The sequence below is a fragment of the Gobio gobio genome, assembly GCF_949357685.1.
Source record: "Gobio gobio genome assembly, chromosome: 3".
NCBI lineage: Eukaryota > Metazoa > Chordata > Actinopteri > Cypriniformes > Gobionidae > Gobio > Gobio gobio.
The window spans coordinates 67,254,833-67,274,563 of NC_137099.1; the positions used below are offsets into that span (position 1 = coordinate 67,254,833).

The window sequence follows — 19,731 nt, forward strand, 5'->3', positions numbered from 1 at the left end:
GCGCTGCCTGATCCGACCTAAAGTTGACAGCCATGTTATCTCGGGCAGCCGCGAGTCTCGCGCTGGTGTGGAACTCCGCCCAGTCGCGAGTGCTCGTGGTTGCGCGATTGGTTTTTGGGGGCGGCACCCGACAGCTGTTGGGCCCCGCCCCCAATGCCTTTCGCTCCCGAGGTGCATGAGGAGATCACGCAGTCCCGGAAGTCCCGGAAGTCCCCGTGCTTCCCGCGACCGTTTGGTGGCCTCCTCCGCCTTCTCTGCCCTTGATGGGGCTGCGGCCTAAGGGTACACTCCCCCCCCCCACTGTTGAACTCTCTGTAGCGCACTACGGTGTCCACAGAGGGCTTTGACGTGGCGTGGTGTGGCTGTCCTAAGCACCCTCCCAAAGCCTGTGGGCTCGTCTACTTCGGTGGCGTGGTCCTGCAGAGCTACGGGCAGGCCACCGCCCCTTTGCACATGCACAAGCTGCTCTTCAATGAGCTGCGTGCCGCAACTGATCCCGCCCCCCGGGCGGTGAAGGTGGCCACACGCTCCCTGGGAAGGGCGATGTCCACAGCTGTGGTCCGGGAGAACACCTGGCCTTACCTGGTGATGTGGAGGACGTTGAGCGGGCCCGCCTCCTCAACTCGCCCATATCCCAGGCTGGCCTCTTCGGCGGTGCGGCTGGGAACCGCGCCCAACGGTTCTCAGCCGCCCGAAAGCAGACTGAGGCTGTAACACGTACTGCCCCAGCGGCCAGCTGCTGCATCAGCCGCCGGCTCAGTCGCCTCAGCCCGCTTACCGCCGAGGGCGCCCTCCCCCCTCCCGTCCGGCCCAGCAGCAGCCTTCACCTGGGCCGCGCCGTGGAGGTGGTTGCAGGATGGCGCCCAGTCCGCTCTACAGCCTGGTTAAACGCTAGGCTGGAGGTGGACAACTCAGAGATGGGTTCCAGTTCTGCCCAGGGGATGGTAGCAGGGCCTCTCCTTCCCCCAGTGGAGGGCCGGGGGAAAATCCTTCCACTGCTGGCCCCCGGGCTAGCAGCGCTTGGGAAGAACTCATGTCCCTGTCTCTGAGCACCCAGAGACCGGTGATGACGGTGCCCACGGGTCCCGCCACTCGCATCCCTCTCTGTCGCCAGCCTCCTGGCAGAGCAGACCCCAGTGGAACGCGCGTCCTTCCCTGGTCTCCTCTGTCAGGACGCAGCCGTTAACCGCACCCCCACACCGGGATGCCCAACAGCCTCCCTTGTCCGGGTCGTTAACGCTGCATCGCTGCCCCACACCGGGTACGTCTGTAGTCCGAATGACCCCGCTGGTGCAGTTCCTGGGAGCCTGGCTTCAGATTCCAGGCCGGTCCCACTGGGTCGCAAAGACAATCAGGCGCGGCTACGCGATTCAGTTCGCGCAGATTCCTCCCTGCTTCCGGCATACCAGTACGCGGTCCTCCCATTCGCTATCTCTGTCCCCTCGCGTTTTTATGAAGATTGCCGAGGCAGCCCTTGTGCCCTTCCGGCAGCACGGGGTTCGCATCCTGAACTACCTCGACGACTGGCTCATAATGAGTCACTCTTGAGAGCAGGTTTGCGAACACAGAGATCTGGTTCTCCACCACTTAGCTCATCTGGGCCTTCGGGTCAACTGGGAGAAGAGCAAACTTTGCCCCGTGCAGAGGATCTCTTTTCTCAGTATGGAGTTCGACTCGGTCGCCATGTGCGCGCAGCTTACGAGTGAGCGCGCGCAGTCTCTGCTGACTTGCCTCCGTCAAATCGAGAGCAAGAGTGCGGTTCCACTGAATCACTTTCAGAGGATCCTGGGGCATATGGCATCTGCAGCCGCGGTGACGCCGCTCGGATTGCTACATATGAGACCGCTTCAGCACTGGCTACGCGATCGAGTCCCGAGATGGGCATGACGGTCTGGCACGCTCCGGGTCCAAGTAACCCGGGCCTGCTTACAGACACTCACTCCGTGGTCGAACCTCAGCTTTCTACGGACCGGTGTGTCCTTAGAACGAGTTTCCAGGCATATTGTTGTATCAACAGATGCCTCCACCACGGGCTGGGGTGCCATGTGCAATGGACAAGCAGCCGCGGGCTCCTGGACAGGACCCCAGCGCCTTCTGCATGTCAATTGCCTCGAGTTGCTCGCGGTACGGTTCGCCCTGCACCGCTTCCGAGCGTTGCTGAGGGATCAACACGTACTTGTCCGGACAGACAACACGGCCACTGCAGCGTACATCAACCACCAGGGCGGTCTACGCTCCCGCCGTATGTCTCAACTCACCTGCCATCTCGTTTTATGGAGTCAGAAGCACCTGAGGTCCCTTTGTGCTATCCACATCCCGGGAGAACTGAACCGTGCAGCCGACGAGCTCTCACGGATTCAGCCACTTCCTGGAGAATGGAGACTCCATCCCCAGACAGTCCAGCTGATTTGGGAACAGTTCGGCGACGCACAGGTAGATCTGTTTGCCTCCCACGACTCTTCCCACTGCAGCCTGTACTATTCCCTGACCGAGGGCACGCTCGGCACGGATGCACTGGCGCACAGCTGGCCCCAGGGCCTGCGCTTATATGCGTTTCCCCCAGTGAGCCTTCTCGCACGAGTACTGTGCAAGATCAGGGAGGACAAGGAGCAGGTCATGTTGGTCGCCCGGTATTGGCACGGCCAGACCTGGTTCTCGGAACTGCTACTCCTTGCCACAGCCCCTCCCTGGCCTATCCCTCTGAGACCGGACCTCCTCTCTCAGAGACGGGGCACACTATGGCACCCGCGTCCAGCGCTCTGGAAGCTCCACGTGTGGCTTCTGGACGGGACGCGGCAGGTTTGAGTGGCCTACCACCTACGGTGGTCGCCACCATCACTTCCACTAGGGCAGAGTCTACTCGACACCTCTATGCGTTGAAGTGGAACCTCTTCGTCACCTGGTGCTCTTCCCGCCAAGAAGACCCCTGGAAATGCCCGATCGGGTCCGTGCTTCGTTTCTCCAAGAGGGGCTGGAGCGAAGGCTGTCTCCCTCCACCCTGAAAGTGTATGTGGCCGCAATATCTGCCCATCACGACCTCTTGGGAGACAAGAAGGTAAGTCAGCATGACCTGATCATCAGGTTCCTGAGGGGGGCGAGGAGACTGAATCCTCCTCGCTCTCCTCTCGTTCCCTCTTGGGACCTCTCAGTAGTCTTACAAGCTCTGCAGAGGCCTCCCTTTGAGCCTTTGCGGTCTGTCGATATTAAGTTCCTATCGATGAAGACGGCTCTGCTGACCGCATTGGCCTCCCTTAAGAAGGTCGGGGACCTGCAGGTATTTTCGGTTGACGAAGCGTGCCTAGAATTCGGGCCGGCTAACTCTCACGTGATCCTGAGACCCCGGCCTGGATATGTGCCCAAGGTTCCTACCACTCCCTTCAGAGATCAGGTAGTGAACCTGCAAGCGCTGCCTTTGGAGGAGGCAGACCCAGCCTTGGCATTGCTCTTTCCAGTACGCGCTCTCCGCGCTTACGGAGACATGACGCAGTGTTTCAGGACCTCAGACCAGCTCTTTGTCTGTTATGGTGGAGAGCGTAAGGGAAGAGCTCTCTCAAAGCAGAGGTTGTCTCACTGGATAGTGGACACCATTGTTTTGGCTTACCAGCAGCAAGGTCGACCATGTCCCCTTGGTGTGAGGGCACACTCCACCCGGAGTGTGGCCTCCTCTTGGGCTCTAGCGCATGGCGCCTCGCTAACAGACATCTGCAGAGCTGCAGGCTGGGCGACACCTAACACATTCGCCAGATTTTACAATCTCCGAGTGGAGCCAGTGTTCGACTATGTACTCGCCCCCCCGAGGGGCCGGTAATGGACCAGGCTCTGGTGTCTCCGCTTGCTCGCCACTCCACTCCACGGACTGGATACGTGCGATATTCTCCTCAGGTGAGCTCCACGAGCGCCCTGAGTTCCTCCAGCACTGTCGACGCCGACATCAGTTCAGTCTGCCCTTTCGAGCCCAGACCCTCATGTCCGGCCAGGTGCCCCGTGTGCATGGTTCCCCTCCGGCGACCCCCACACGAGTATTTCCACCGTAAGGCTCCTCAGTGAGCAGGTGTCTTTCCCTTGGCAAGCCCCTGCCACCCCTAGGGTTAAAAATCCACCTTCGGCTGGTACCCCCATATGCAGCCCACAGCGGGTCATATGTATACTCTTTAAGTCCTCCCCACGGGTAGGCATCTTTGGCATTCCCTCACTGGGATATGCTTCCCAGTGTACCTTGGTAATCCTGTGATAAGTGGGAGTCCTATGGCCTTAAGTGGCGGGATCTCACACTTACGCAGGGCACTGGATGACAGCTGAGTGGCGCGGTTATATTGGAACCCCCATTCGTTAGTCACTAACGTACATCGTAGTGACTGAACGAAAGGGAACGTCTCGGTTACGTATGTAACCCTCGTTCCCTGAGGAGGGAACGGAGACGTACATTCCTCTGCCACGTCAGCTGTGTGGCTGGAACACGGAGTTCAGGTCTTGGCTCCGCAGCAGATACATAATACTTGCCAGAGTACTTCCTTATATACCCACACGGTGGGGCGGAGCATTGGCACAGCCATTGGGCGTTGTTAAATTCTCGAAGATGATTGGCTTCTGAGCGAATACCCCATTCGTTAGTCACTAACGTACGTCTCCGTTCCCTCCTCAGGGAACGAGGGTTACATACGTAACCGAGACGTTTTGTTTGAAGTCACCATCATGGTGTTTACTTTAGTTGGGTTCTTGACCCTTGAGTTGTTAACATTGTCTTTTCTCTGGCTGCTGTAACTGTTTGATATGGTGAGAACAGAAAGAGAAACTTGATGCTTGTTGTTGATGATAGAGTTGTTATCATCATATAGTGCCTTATTTGCTGATCTCCTGAGAGTCATTGACTGTAGTAGACTTGTGACTCTAGGGCAGAAGATCCAGCAGTGTTTTCATTAGAAACGATTAACGATTATCAAAAAATGTGTACATAAGTTTTGTACTCCAGTTTAATAACACATTCAATAAGCACGTCTAACTCCTGCGAGTATTACTCACACACAGACATCAAGAATCAGCCTATGAATCTCAACAATGGTTACATGCTTCATGCTGCAATGCATTCTGGGTGCATCAGTCAAAACTCATCTATGGCTCCCAGAATGCATTGCGGCATGAAGCGTGTCACCATTGTTGAGATTCATAGGCTGATTCTTGATGTCTGTGTGTGAGTAAATCTCGCAGGAGTTAGAAGTGATTCGTGTTTCAAAACTTATTCAGCTTTTCTGATTAAAACTGTGCTGGCTCTTTTCTAGAATCACAATAAAAAAGGTTAATAGTATAGTGCTCATACTCAGCCATTAATTAATTAAATCACTACACAATGATCATATTCTCCTCATCGAGCAGCTGACAGCATCTGATTGTGTTTCTCTTGCTTTTCTTGCCATAGCAAACTCAGATACAGCAGCCAGAGAAACACTAACATTAAAAAGTCATCAAACTGTCAAACTAATGAAAACACTGATCACCATGATGGTCACATTAAAAACTAACAATTTTCAAAACAAAATCATACTAACGCTTCAGCTCTCCAGACTGCCATCACTTCCCGTAGGTGAGGTCAAAATTTCGGCCGGGTCATAGATATATACATAGATACCTCATTAGTGCCTGCGTGGATCGCTCGAATGAGGTATCTATGTATACATATCTATGACCCGGCAGGAATTTTGACCTCACTCACGGGAAGTGATGGCAGTCTGGAGAGCTGAAGCGTTCGTCTGATATGAGGTGATATATTTGCATAAATATCATTCGGTTTCTCTCAGAAACCGATCGTTTCGTGTCTTAAGACATCAATGTGTCGTCACGAGCCGCGGGGTTTAATTTGAAGTTGTCTGTCCATGTTTTTTTTACTCTAATAGAATTAGACCCCATTGACAAGCATTATATGAGTGCACACAGCAACGGTTGGAGTTAAAAATCTTCATTTGTGTTCTACTGAAGAAACGAAGACACCTACATCTTGGATGCCGTAGGGGTAAGCAGAAAAACATCAAATTTTCGTTTTTGAGTGAACTATCCCTTTAAAGACAGACTGCATTAGTGGTTACTGCCACTTTAAGATCTGCCACTGCCGAACATGATGCGGATCTCAATACGTGTCCCATTTTATCACAACTCTTTACGTTCATTTAAAGGCACAATATGTAAAACTACTAGAACAACGTTATATATTTTGTTGACTTTTGTACTTGACAACAAATAAGCCCTTATTTTCTATTACATTCTATTATTATTCTATTACAGTTTATTTAATTGCTTACACAGAATTTCTGAAGCTCTGGCTCCATTTCTCAAAACCAACACACAAACCCACAAAACATGCACATGTTACTGTCATAGGTCAGTAAGAGCTGTGTGTGTAAACTGTGTGTGTAAACTGAGCTGTGTGTGTGATCTCAAGAGGCGCTCTAGCAACACACAAACAATTAAATGATTAGCCACATACACGTCAAACTACACACAGATGTGACAAATGTAAAACACTGGTCTCTTGTGTCTTTTGCTTGTTCAGTGGAGTGGAGTGCACACATACATTTATGTGCACAAATACACTGTATGTACAGCACAATTGATAAACTTTACAGTTATTGAACTGAATCAACACTGAACTGACTTGAGCTGAATAATGACACTATTGGCCTATTAGAGGTGCTTTACAGCAGAATTTTAATTTGTTACTATTGTGAATTTGCTTTGCAAACAATCTGTATTGTGTACAGTGTATATTCAGTATATATTTACAAAATAAACAGAAATGCAAGCGGGATAAAATATTTTATTTCTGAAAAAAATTTTTTGATTTCTAAGTGATCAATTTATGAATGTGTTTTCGCACATGATCACTGGGTGTAGGTAATTGGGAAATTATTGTGGCATTTACAGTAAAACACTTTTCAATTAAATGATTGTTAGGCTGCATTAACTAGGTCAGCCGGAACCCGGAACACTTCCCATAACACCTGATGTACTCGTTACATCATCAGAAGAACGGCATCTACGCTAATGATAGTCTCTCTGTTTTATCCCGAGGTTTACTGCAGTCAGCCGGATCCGGGCCGTATCCAGTTCAGATGGTGGACCTGCGCCCAGACATGACCAACGCATGACCCTGAAGTGTCTGAGAGACCGTGTCAATCAGACTCCCCCTGAAATTGCCTTGTCGACACGGCATCCTCAATAAACCCGTCTCCGGCTTGATGACTCCGATCGTTCGAATATTCCTATTAAATAATTGTTTAATCGATGTGTCATCCTCAATAAACCCGTCTCCAGCCGTCCCGTCTCCGATCTTTAGAATATTGCAATTTAATAACTGTTTAATCAATGCAGCATCCTCAATTAACCCGTCTCCGGCGTGATGACTCAGATCTTTTGAATATTGCAATTTAATAACTGTTTAATCGATATGTCATCCTCAATAAACCCGTCTCCAGCGTGATGACTCAGATCTTTTGAATATTGCAATTTAATAACTGTTTAATCGATATGTCATTCTCAATAAACCCGTCTCTGGCGTGTTGACTCCGATCGTTTGAATATTGCAATTTAATAATTGTTTAATCGATATGTCATCCTCAATAAACCCGTCTCCGGCGTGTTGACTCAGATTTTTTGAATATTGCAATTTAATAACTGTTTAATCAATGCAGCATCCTCAATTAACCCGTCTCCGGCGTGATGACTCAGATCTTTCGAATATTGCAATTTAATAACTGTTAAATCGATACGTCATCCTCAATAAACCCTTCTCCGGCGTGATGACTCAGATCTTTCGAATATTGCAATTTAATAACTGTTTAATCGACACATCATCCTCAATAAACCCGTCTCCAGTGTGTTGACTCAGATTTTTTGAATATTGCAATTTAATAACTGTTTAATCGATATGTCATCCTCAATAAACCCGTCTCCGGCGTGATGACTCAGATCTTTCGAATATTGCAATTTAATAACTGTTTAATCGATACGTCATCCTCAATATACCCGTCTCTGGTGTGTTGCCTCTGATATTTCGAATTTTGCACTTTAATAATTGTTTAATCGATACGTCATCCTCAATAAAACCGTCTCTGCCGTGATGACTCAGATTTTTTGAACATTGCAATTTAATAACTGTTTAATTGATACGTCATCCTCAATAAAACCGTCTCCGCCGTGATGACTTAGATTTTTTGAAAATTGCAATTTAATAACTGTTAAATCGATACGTCATCCTCAATAAACCCATCTCCGGCGTGATGACTCAGATTTTTTTGAATATTGCAATTTAATAATTGTTTAATCGATACGTCATCCTCAATAAACCCGTCTCTGGCGTGTTGCCTCCGATCTTTCGAATTTTGCACTTTAATAATTGTTTAATCGATATGTCATCCTCAATAAACCCGTCTCCGGTGTGATGACTCAGATTTTTTGAATATTGCAATTGAATAACTGTTTAATTGATACGTCATCCTCAATAAAACCGTCTCCGCCATGATGACTCCGATTTTTTGAATATTGCAATTTAATAACTGTTAAATCGATACGTCATCCTCAATAAACCCATCTCTGGTGTGTTGCCTCCGATCTTTCGAATATTGCACTTTAATAATTGTTTAATCGATATGTCATCCTCAATAAACCCGTCTCCGGCGTGATGACTCTGATTGTTCGAATATTGCAATTGAATAACTGTTTAATCGATGTCATCCTCAATAAACCCGTCTCCGGCGTGATGACTCAGATCTTTCGAATATTGCAATTTAATAATTGTTTAGTCGATACGTCATCCTCAATAAACCCATCTCTGCCGTGTTGCCTCCGATCTTTTGAATATTCCGATCTAATATGACCCCTGACCTGTAAAGTTGCCAGAATAATAATCATACGCTGTTTGTTAATTGGCCAGAGGAGAACTGGCACCCCGACTGAGCCTGGTTTCTCCCAAGGTTTATTTTTCTCCATTAGGTCACCTGATGGGGTTTTGGTTTCCTTGCCACTGTTGCCTCTGGCTTGGCGTGCTCAGTTGTGGACACAACATTTTCAACTAAATGTCCAAATAAATCTAATTAGTAAACAAAATTAACCATATAAACTAAATTACTGATCTGCCCACATTGTCACTGTATGATAATTGAAATGAACTGATGACGTCACCGTTTTCTCCGGAGCGGCTGTACAGCCGAATCAAATTCTGCTGCATTATTTTCCTGTTTAAGTCTGTGAAGCAGCTTTGAAACAATCTGTATTGATAAAAGCGCAATATAAATAAAGTTGACTTGACTAATCCATTAGAGGAAACCCAGCTATTTTATTTAATAAATGCATTAGCCAAAGGTACAAGAGCTAATGTAGATGTCGTCACTGTTTCAGTGGATCCATCTGATCCTGTTAGACTGTCACAAACTGTTAATGGGTGTTTTCTTTCTGATCAATATATTAGGCAAATAAAATCACCCCATTGTGAAATAATCCTATGCAACAATGATATCATGTATTGCAGAATGTGTTTTGTTGTAAAGTAACTTGACTCAGTCTGATTGTTACACTATTTTCTTAGTGAAGTGTTGCTATCTTTAACAGTATAATACTTTTTTTTAGTAATTCATATTTTATATACGTAATGTGTTGCTCCCTTGACATTTTATGTTACTGTTTACATTTTCCTTATTAATGTACTATTAACTATGTATTATTATATTATGACACTGATTGCCCCTAGAGGGAGTTTGTTTTTCATATGGATGCGTCAAAGGTAAACAAGACTCCTTAAAGGGATAGTTCACCCAAAAATAAAAATCCTATCATCGTTTACTCACCCTCAGATTGTTCCAAACCTGTATAAATGTCTTTGTTATGTTGGACACAAAGGATTATATTTTGAAGAAAGTTTGTAACCAAACAGATCTCGAGTCCCATTGGCAACCATAGTAGGAAAAAAAAATACTATGGTTATCAATGGAGGCAGAGAGCTGCTTGGTAGAAACGAAAGTAAAATAAGGAATAGAGACACCATTTTGAGGATGTAAACCTGTTGACACGGGGCATTTAAACAGACACATATTTTGTGGTAAGTCCAGAAATTATTCTTTGATTCTTATAACATGTATTCATATATATATGTGCAGATATTTCAGTTTTGGTCAATAGTTTGAATGGGATTTAAAACCTGAATCATATTTCAACAGTTTAATCAAACTAATCAACCAAAATGGTGGAAACAATGGTGATTAAAGTGCTTACGTAAATAACTTTATTTCTGTTGCACAAGTGTAAAAACGAAAATACAAAAAAGTGCTTTTACAAAATAATTTTTGCTTTTAACTGTTGAGATGTGGTAAATTCGACAGTACAAAGCAGTGTAGAAAACTGAATTCAAATGCTCAATGTTTAAAGGAATGTGAAATTACAGACAGTTATAAATATAATTATTATTATGAGTAAGAACTATTTTTAAGAGTATACTAAAATTAACTAATTACTTTACATTATGGGGAAGATAATTTGATTAAGAGTTTAATATAGCTGTACACAATTTAATCAGTTATTCATTTGTATTTAACTTATCAAAAGAGTTAAGAATGGTTTATTTAAGTTCTATTTGTACAATAAAGTGCCGTTTTTCATAATACTTTTAGTTGGAGAGAGCAATGTTCTGACTGGATAAAACTGCAAGCTTTTCAACCTAACAGAACCAGAACTAACAATATTACCACATTTGTTTTCAGTACTGCAGTGTACTAACGTTAAAACATGTTAACCAGTACAGCATGTACTACAGAAAACTAGAGATCATTTTTAACTCTTTTTTCCACGTAAAAGGTCTGAGAAATGAGAGTAGGAGGACATTGCCTCTAAAATGAGCCTCCATGACAAGAGAGAAGATGAATTGAGTGATGCAAGAGTGACCTCTGACCCCAGGTAAGACACTAGCTATTTTTTAGTGCTGGAAATCGATTATAAAAAATTAACTAATTAATCGCATTGTTTTCTGTAATTAATCGTAAGTTTTTAATATTTCTTGAGTTTTTAATATTTTGATATTGTAATTTCAATTACCCTCCAAATTAATATTTAAAAAGAGTTGTAATGGTATATTTTTATGAATAAAGGCCAGTATCACTGATACTAATGTCTCTATGAAACATTAATGACATTACATTTGTGAGGATTTCATAAGTAACCCCTAATTCTTGTATAGGCCCTATGTTTGTTTGGTTTATATTACTTGTATAAATGTTTATGTTTCTTATTGTTTGTATAAATATGATTTGTGGTTACCTTTTTCTGTTCTAAAAGTGCACATTAGATTAGAGATAAGACACCAAGAGTTTCTGTTTTATTTCTTTATTTAGAACTTATACATTAGTATTATGGTGACATTTTCAGAGTTTACCTTTTGTCTCCTGATTCATGGCTGCATGGTTCCGGGGGTGGGGTTTAAGAGGAAGTGCGGCCTTCCTGTTCCTCATTTTCTACCATTCTGAGGGATTCTGGGTAGTGTAGGCATAGCCTATTGTCCAGTGGGAGCAGGGGGGTTGTTTCATTGTTTCATTTGTTTATGTTGTTAAATGTATTGTATTGTTTATTATTTGTATTTTGGTTCTTGTAATATTTATGTTATTGTATTTTGATGTTTTATTGCCAAATGTTAAGGTTAATTTATGTATTTATGTGTGTTTGTATTTACCCTGTCTATTCCCCTATTGTGAAATATATACATATATAATAAATATTATATATTATATATAAATATATATTTACCGTATTTTCCGGACTATAAGCCACACTTTTTTCATAGTTTGGCTGGTCCTGCGAGTTATAGTCCGGTGCGACTTATATATCAAAATTAATTCAAACTGACTGACAAGAATAAACATTTAGCTCCATCTACAGCCACGAGAGGGCGCTCTGCTGCTCCTGTAGCCTACCCCTGAAACAATTCACTGAAAACAACTGAAAACCTGTTAACTGAAATAGTTACTTAAAGAGAACTGAGAAAGACTGAACACAAACAAAATGCCCCCCATAAAGAAAATCCTATTCTGAAAATTACAAACTGCAGGTAGTGAAATATGCAGCCGAAAACGGTAATCGAGCAGCAGAAAGAAAGTTTGGAGTGAGTGAGAAACTTGTGAGGGACTGGCGAAAAGCAGAGGTTACTTTAACTGTAATGAAGAAAAGAAAGAAAGCTAATCGCGGACTGAAAGCAAGATGGCCAGAGCTGGAGGAACGCGTCCACAGATGGTGCTTGAACACTCTGGCGGGAGAGGCTCAGCTGCGCGAGACAAACGCTGCCCGTGTGAATGCACGGCTCCTGCTCTTCACACTGCTTCTGCCCTGCCAGCGCTTGCGTGTGCGGTGTAAAGCCGGCGTTATAGTCCAGTATAATGCGACTTATAGTCCAGTGCGACTTATATATGTTTTCTCTTCATGACACATTTTTTGACTGATGCGACTAATACTCCGGAGCAGAAAATACGGTACTCGTGGCCTTCCCTGTTAGACACATACAGAAATGTAATAGTTATCAAACACCTTTCTTAACTGCATAAATAATAAATTAAATATCGATTAATCATAATTTCTCTGTTCCCGTTGTTCTTTTATTAATATTAATGACAGATGTCATCAGTGCTACTGTCACTTTAAGATCGGCTGCTGCCGAACATGACGCGGATCTGATGCGCTGTCACGCGCATCTCATTTTCTCACAAGATCATTTAAGATGTTATTTAACTAATTTAAGACTCCTATTAAGAGAATGTAATATGAAAACATATTAACCCATTTAAGCCCACTGGCAACCATAGTTGCCGAAGTGTATAGATGTATTTGTATTTTTTTTTTTGTATTTTTATTTGTATTAGGTGTATTTTCCTTTTGTAAGTATTTTTCTATCCATGTTTTATATCTCAATGACACGCAATAAAACAACCAAATAAAGGATTTCAAGAGGGAAAACAAGGTATTAACTTCCTTCCTGTCACATCAGGCTGCCAACTTCCTACCCCTACTTCCAGGAAGCATAACGAAGGCAAACCCTCCCAAAGAAAGGTTATTTTCACGTTACTAATAATTATTTTTGTTGACATATATATATATATATATATATATATATATATATATATATATATATATATATATATATATATATATATATATATATATATATATATATATATATATATATATATATCTACATAATCGTGAAGGTCTCTAGAATCATCCAAACAAAACAATTCTTACAACAGATCTATAGATTTTTGTATACTTAGTCAAAAGTCCAAGCGGCAACTATAGTTCTACATATATAATGGGGAAATGGGGTATACTGTGTTAACAGGTTAATAAATCAAGATTTTTGGTCTTTAGTGCTTTTTGCTTTCATAATATCCCACCTAAAACATAACTTAACCCTTTAACTGACATCTCTACTGTACAGTAGACCTTAATTCGATAGGGAGAAATATAATATTTTATGATATTATGTCTTGTAAGGGCCAAAATATTGAGGACCCTTCATCCAGTTTGGAATGGATGCGTTTCATTCTAATCAGTCAAGGACCCTCATTCTTTTAATGAATAGTAGCTTATGATTCCATTATAATGTGGAAATTCAGACAAGTAATGAGTTTACATTTAAATTATTATATGAAATTACCTTCTACAGTCAGCCATTGAATACTATCGGACTATTTATTTATTTTTGTTATATAGATCTAATTTTGTTTCATCATTTTATTAATTTATTTTCATTTAACTTTTTGATACACAATGCCCTGGGCTGCGTTTCCCAAAACCATCGTAAGCTTAAGTTGATCGTAGAACAATTGCCACCAATGGTCTCTACGATCAACTTAGACTTACGATGGTTTTGGGAAACGCAGCCCTGTTAGTTACTTTGTTCTGCAATATGTTCCACCATTTTAAGACAAATGTATTTGTTGTTTGTTGTATTTTCATATTCAAAAGATTATAAGATAGATGCAGCTTTTTTGAGTTTGCATCGAATGTTCTTCAACTTTTATACATAATACATTTGTTTATGAATAAAGATTGATCTGTTGAAAGCAGTTATTTTGAGTTAGATGCCAAATGTTCTCATCCTAGTCAAATTTGACATTGAAGGGGTGCATACCAGTGATGTTACGTATGACACTGAAGCGTCGATGCGCGTATCGCGCATGCGACACATTTTGTAGTGAAGCTCCGTATCGGGGTGTGTATTGGTTTCCTAGAGTCACGTGATCGATGACAAATGAAGCCTCACTTTCTGTCCAATCACGTGCGCGTTTCACTTTGCGTGTCAGAAGCTTCGAACCCCCAGATCTTACTCAACAAGTCCTTGTTGCCTCAGTCTGGTTGATGGTTTTGTGAGGAGAGTGCTGTACTTTGAAAGTTAAATAATATATTACATTTAGATAAACATTTATTTGTCACTATTTATTATTTTTTGTTTGTTGGAGTTGTGTCTTTGTATTTTGGTAAAATATTTGCCTTACTGTCATTCCTACTGTTACACAAGCACTATCACTGCCAAGTGCCAGAAGCACATTTAATTACAGATGATCCTTAGCCTGGATGCCAGCCGAACTTAGCCCCGCCCATAACATTTTTACTCGGGCAGTTTGGTCTGGACTTGCTCAATAGAGAAGTAATTATGCCCGGACAGAAGCTGTTCGGACCAATGAAATTGTCTGGGCGGGCTTTAGACGATGATGGACAGATGATAAACAGTAGCGTAATCATCCACGACATCAAAGAGCGCTTGGGTTGAATTTGTTCTAATCCTAAACGGAGAACTTGTTCATATATGCATTCACCTTTACTATTTCTATCAGAAATGATGATCGTGTTTGTAAGTACTCTATGTCTCCTTAAATTCTTTTTTTACAACACCGGCAAAGTTCGTTTACACTCATCTTTTTCTTCTAACGCTAGGCTACTTATTCCAGCGTGCGTGCAGACAGGGTTGCCAAGTTTTACAACAAAACCCGCCCAATTGCTAACGTTCCTCAAAACTAGCCAAAAACAAGCCCAAAAGTTTTCCAGGGGAGTTCTCCGGGAAAAAAAGTCATTTGGGGGGTAAAATATGTTTTTTTATTTTGGAAGGACTGCCTGCTAAAATTCGCATTCCTGGGTCTGTATATCACATAATTGGGGTCGCTTCAACCCGTGGACTTGGCAACACAGTGCAGTTCAGAGTTCTGTTGACATTTGACAACTAATGTTATGCGTCGCTCGGTCGCTCCGTTGCTCTGTTTGGTTGTAGGTCTATCCAATTGAGGTCTTTCCTGGTTCGGTTGAAACACGCCCCATAATCACAGCCCAACGGAGCAGTATCAGACTCATATTCTGACTAGAATTGAGTATGACGACGTCAGGCTAGATGATCCTATCACACAATGTCCTTATTTTGTGTGTTTGTGTGTGTGTGTGTGTGTGTGTGTGGAGAGAGAGAGTAGGCCTACGTTACATCTTATTGAATCATATAAGCTCATATTATATTTTATTGACACACTTTAATGGGTAAATTAATTTATTTACTGGACACATTAAACACAAACATATAAAGCTTTTATTTGTACACATAGCATTGAAACGATGGAGTGTGTTGTGGTTGCTTCATCTGACAGAGCTTCTTCCACAGACTTCTGCCTGCTTTATTTTAAATAAGCACCAGATGGCGCTGTTCTTGACACTCTCGAAGCTTTGAATCTTTTCCCGAAACAGTCAGGGTAAAGCCTCACTGCTTCATGAGGTTTCATTTCCACATCCCTAGTGCATACAACTTATTTGCCCACCGGCAACTATAGTTGCCGCACATTCAAATACGATTTTCATGAAAAAAAAACTAAAACTTGGGAAAAATAAATGCAGAACACTTTCACATAGGACACTATTAACATGACTATGTGCATGAAACCATTCAGAAAAATTTAGGCACAAATGGGTTAATGTGAGAATACTCAACAAAACATTTTGGCAAAATTCTCTGTGTTGTTGTTCTTGTTTATTCAAGATGTCACATCTGTTCTGTGTCTTGCATGTGTGGGACTTTTATGTTGAAGTTTATTTGTGCCTAGGTTCTGTGTTCTTTTCTGTGTCCTGTTCCTGTGGAGTTTTGTAGTTCTTTATAGTTTTTTAATGTTGATTAGTCTTCCCAGGTGTTTTCCATTTACCACTCCCCTTGTTATCTTGTTAACCTTGTTCCCCTTGTGTAGGCTATATATACCCCAGTGCTTCAGTTGTTCTCTGTTGGTTGTTGTTTAATGTCTTGCAGGTTATTCTATTCTCTGTTCTATTTGTTTTTCTTTGTTTTTTCCTCAGTGTTATTGGGTTTCCTGGTTTCTTGATTGTTTATTTTTTCATTAAATTCTCCCTGCATTTGGATAACTCATCTCTGCCTGCCGCCTGTTATTTCCCGTTTCGTGACACAAGAGCGAAAGAGAACTCGATGTGTGCACGAGACTGGCACAACTAGGGAGCGGATTGAGACAGACAGGCAGAGCCAGCCCAAGGCATAAGCGAACTAAGCAGCTGCTTAGGGCCCCCTTGGCCACCAGGGGGCCCCCAAGACCACATGAAATTACTTTTTGCTGTACATGTTATTTTCATGATTATTGAAATCGCTAAATGGCTTTAAACAATTACTAAATTACTAAGTTCAAAGTCCAAAGTGTGAGAAAATCAGCGCTAAAACGTACTCGTCAGTTGCCCGGTAACCTTTTTATGAATGGATGGATTTAGTAAACACGGACTGTAGTAAACACTGTAGTAAACACGGATGTTCAAATGATTGCGTAACGCGCGAAAACAACATGAGAGGGAGTAAATGCAGAATTAAAATTCTTGGATGAGCTAAACATTTACAGTTTGAGTGGTCATTTTGACACGTTTTCTTGTGATGAGAACTGTGACTGATTGCATTGATCATCTGAAGTGCACACGCTGTAGCCACATATCCCAGTCTGAACTGTAGTACTGTAAGGCTTTGAATATTAACATCTGACCACTCCTGTGGGTTTGCTACTGTCACAATTTAAAACTGTGTACGGGTAAAAACATGACAGGCAGACATTATATAAGCAACACAGCTAAAACTACTAACATTGATATACTGGGTGTGCGAATGATCAAAAATTGACAATAGTCAATCGTATTGGTGGCACCAAGGGGCCCCCAAATAAAAATCTGCTTAGGTCCCCATAAGGGCTTGGGTCGGCCCTGCAGACAGGGCATTGACATACAGCGCGTTCTCTTCTGTCTTATCGTGCTTAGATTGTTTAAAAGCATTTACATGAATAAGAGAGTGATCATATAATGTAACGCTGGGCAAAAATTTATATAAAAACGAACGCTGCGTTAAATGCGTTAAATATTTTAAATGCGTTAAAATGAAAACAGCCCGTGTTAACGCGTTAATTTGCCCAGCACTACTATTTTTGCTTTTGACAGATGTTTTATCCACAGCGTCTAGTGCATTACAGAAACCTGCAGTTAGTTAGTGAGTGGCACCTCATGGTACCTGTCACAGTCATGATCAGATTGTTTTGGTTTTCATTCATCATGTGTGTTCCTTTGTTCTTAATCTCACACTCATCACAGCTGCTTGTCTTTGAGATAATCATCTCTGTGTATTTAGTTCCTACATGTGTTCTGTTCATTGTCCGGTATTGTCTGTGCACAAGCACACTGTTTTATATGTTGGCTGTTATTTTAAAATTATCTATTATACCTTGTAGTATCCTATCTTCGTCTTCATTGGATTAAGGTAAGACACTACAGGTGAATAGGGATTAGGGAATAGGAAGTTATTAAACATAATTTTGGGAGCAGTACGCCCATCTAATCTTCCAATTAATACCAAGGTATAAAACCAGCTGCTTTCCTCTTCCCGTTGTTAGTTCTTGTTGCATCCCTCCTCCTCCCCTGCTCCTCCTATTTTGTACAATTTTGCCTGTAATCGGAGCTCGGGTATAATACCCTTTCCGAGCCCCTCTTTAGCAGACAGCAAGCCAAATCTGTTTACCACTTTCACTAAGATTATATGGGCACACAAACTTGTGAAATTATAAGATATCACTGTGAAACGTATCCAGTTTATTACTGGTTTAAACATAAGAACATTTTTTATTACAAGTATTGTGTAAATTAATGTTTTAATATGCACATGAGGCCTTATGTACTTAAATATACGCTAATTTGCATACATTTCCAAAACCAAAATTCTTGGTTCCATTTGTTGACATATTAGATAAGAGGGCTTTTACAGAGAGGATTATGTTTCTCTTATTTTGTGCTTTAGTAAATTAGAGAATTCTGACAATATCCTTAAAAAATTTAATTTTGCCATTTTTTTAAGTAAAAGGACCCATAACTAAGGGTAGGAATGAAATATCAAAAAAAATCCCTCAGTAAGAGACTTCAGAATATAGTCAAGTATGAGACTGGAAAGGTTGGTGCTTGTAGGTGCTACTGAAGTGGACTCTGAGTGTGAAAAAAAACTCATTTTGAGAAAACAGCCTTTAAAGTTTTATATTGTATAATTTCATACATTTCTATTGAAACTCCCAACCTACAAACAAAATATTCCATTCATTAATATCAGTGGTGTATAATATTTACACATGGAAATTGATAAATGAATAAATTATTAATAGCAATACAGCCTTAAACTGAAGAGAACTACCTTTACAAACACACATAAAAACAGTCACAAAAACTGCAGACGAACTGTCCCTGTTTGTTGTATGTCCATCTATAACTAATTGAATCTAATTCGCAGACGGGGTTCCATCATCTAATCTGTTGTTAACTTTCTTTTTACTAGCTCTTGCAAGTGACAGCTGTTGCCATCTTTTCTGTGAACATTTATGAGCTGATTTCGGCTGATTTCTCTCAGGCAGTGAATAAACAAGGGGAAACTAGAGTTGACTTTTGGTGATTTCCGGTAGAAATCTAAAATATAATGAAATAACCACCTTAAAGTGTAATGTTGACATATTTTTTATTTTGACTTGAAAGCTTACGGGCCCTATTTTAACGATCTGAAACGCAAGTGTCAAAGCGCGAAGCGCAAGTAACTTTGTGGGCGGGTCTCGGCGCTGTTGCTATTTTCCCGGCGGGATAAATGGCTCTTGCGCCCGGCGCAAATCTAAAATGGGTTGGTCTGAAGTAGCTTCATTATTCATAGGTGTGGTTTGGGCGTAACGTGAATAAACCAATCCGAGCGTCATCCAACATTCCCTGTAAAAGCAGGTGCGCAAGTTCCATTATGGATTGCTATTATTATGGCGTATTTACCAGGCGCACGCCAGGAGTGGTTCACAGCCGAGGAGACTGATGTTCTTGTAAGAGCAGTGAAAGACAGAGAGGTGAAGTTGTAATGTTGTACATTATGGTAAAGGTGATTTCACAGTCTTTTTTTTTTCAGTCTTTCAGTTTTTTCAGTTTTTCAGTCGATTTTTTTTCCTGGTTCTTGACGGACAAACCAATTTGTCAGATGTCCTTATATACATATATGTCTTGCCACTATTGGGCAAACAGGTCTTATCCTCAATTATTACAATTAGCCTGAATCATTTGTAAGCTAGATTTATGCCTATTTTTTCACATCTTCGTGGCACACCACAATGATTTCCGTCATCTCATGTGTTAATTTTTTTTAGTGTAACAATTTATGATTTGCAAAAATAACTGTTGCATCTGTGTAGA

The 19,731-nt window shown here is 42.1% G+C and overlaps 1 protein-coding gene across 1 annotated transcript in view; it reads left to right on the forward strand.

Annotated features, from left to right (window-relative positions):
- The first annotated feature begins 10,016 nt into the window (after positions 1 to 10,016).
- Positions 10,017 to 19,731, forward strand: part of LOC307124251 (uncharacterized protein) — a 37,926-nt gene continuing 28,211 nt past the window's right edge. The window contains exons 1-2 of the mRNA XM_079813297.1: positions 10,017 to 10,081; positions 10,834 to 10,932. Coding sequence (XP_079669423.1) covers positions 10,871 to 10,932 — 62 coding nt within the window. The 5' untranslated portion in view covers positions 10,017 to 10,081; positions 10,834 to 10,870. The remainder of the gene's footprint in view (positions 10,082 to 10,833; positions 10,933 to 19,731) is intronic.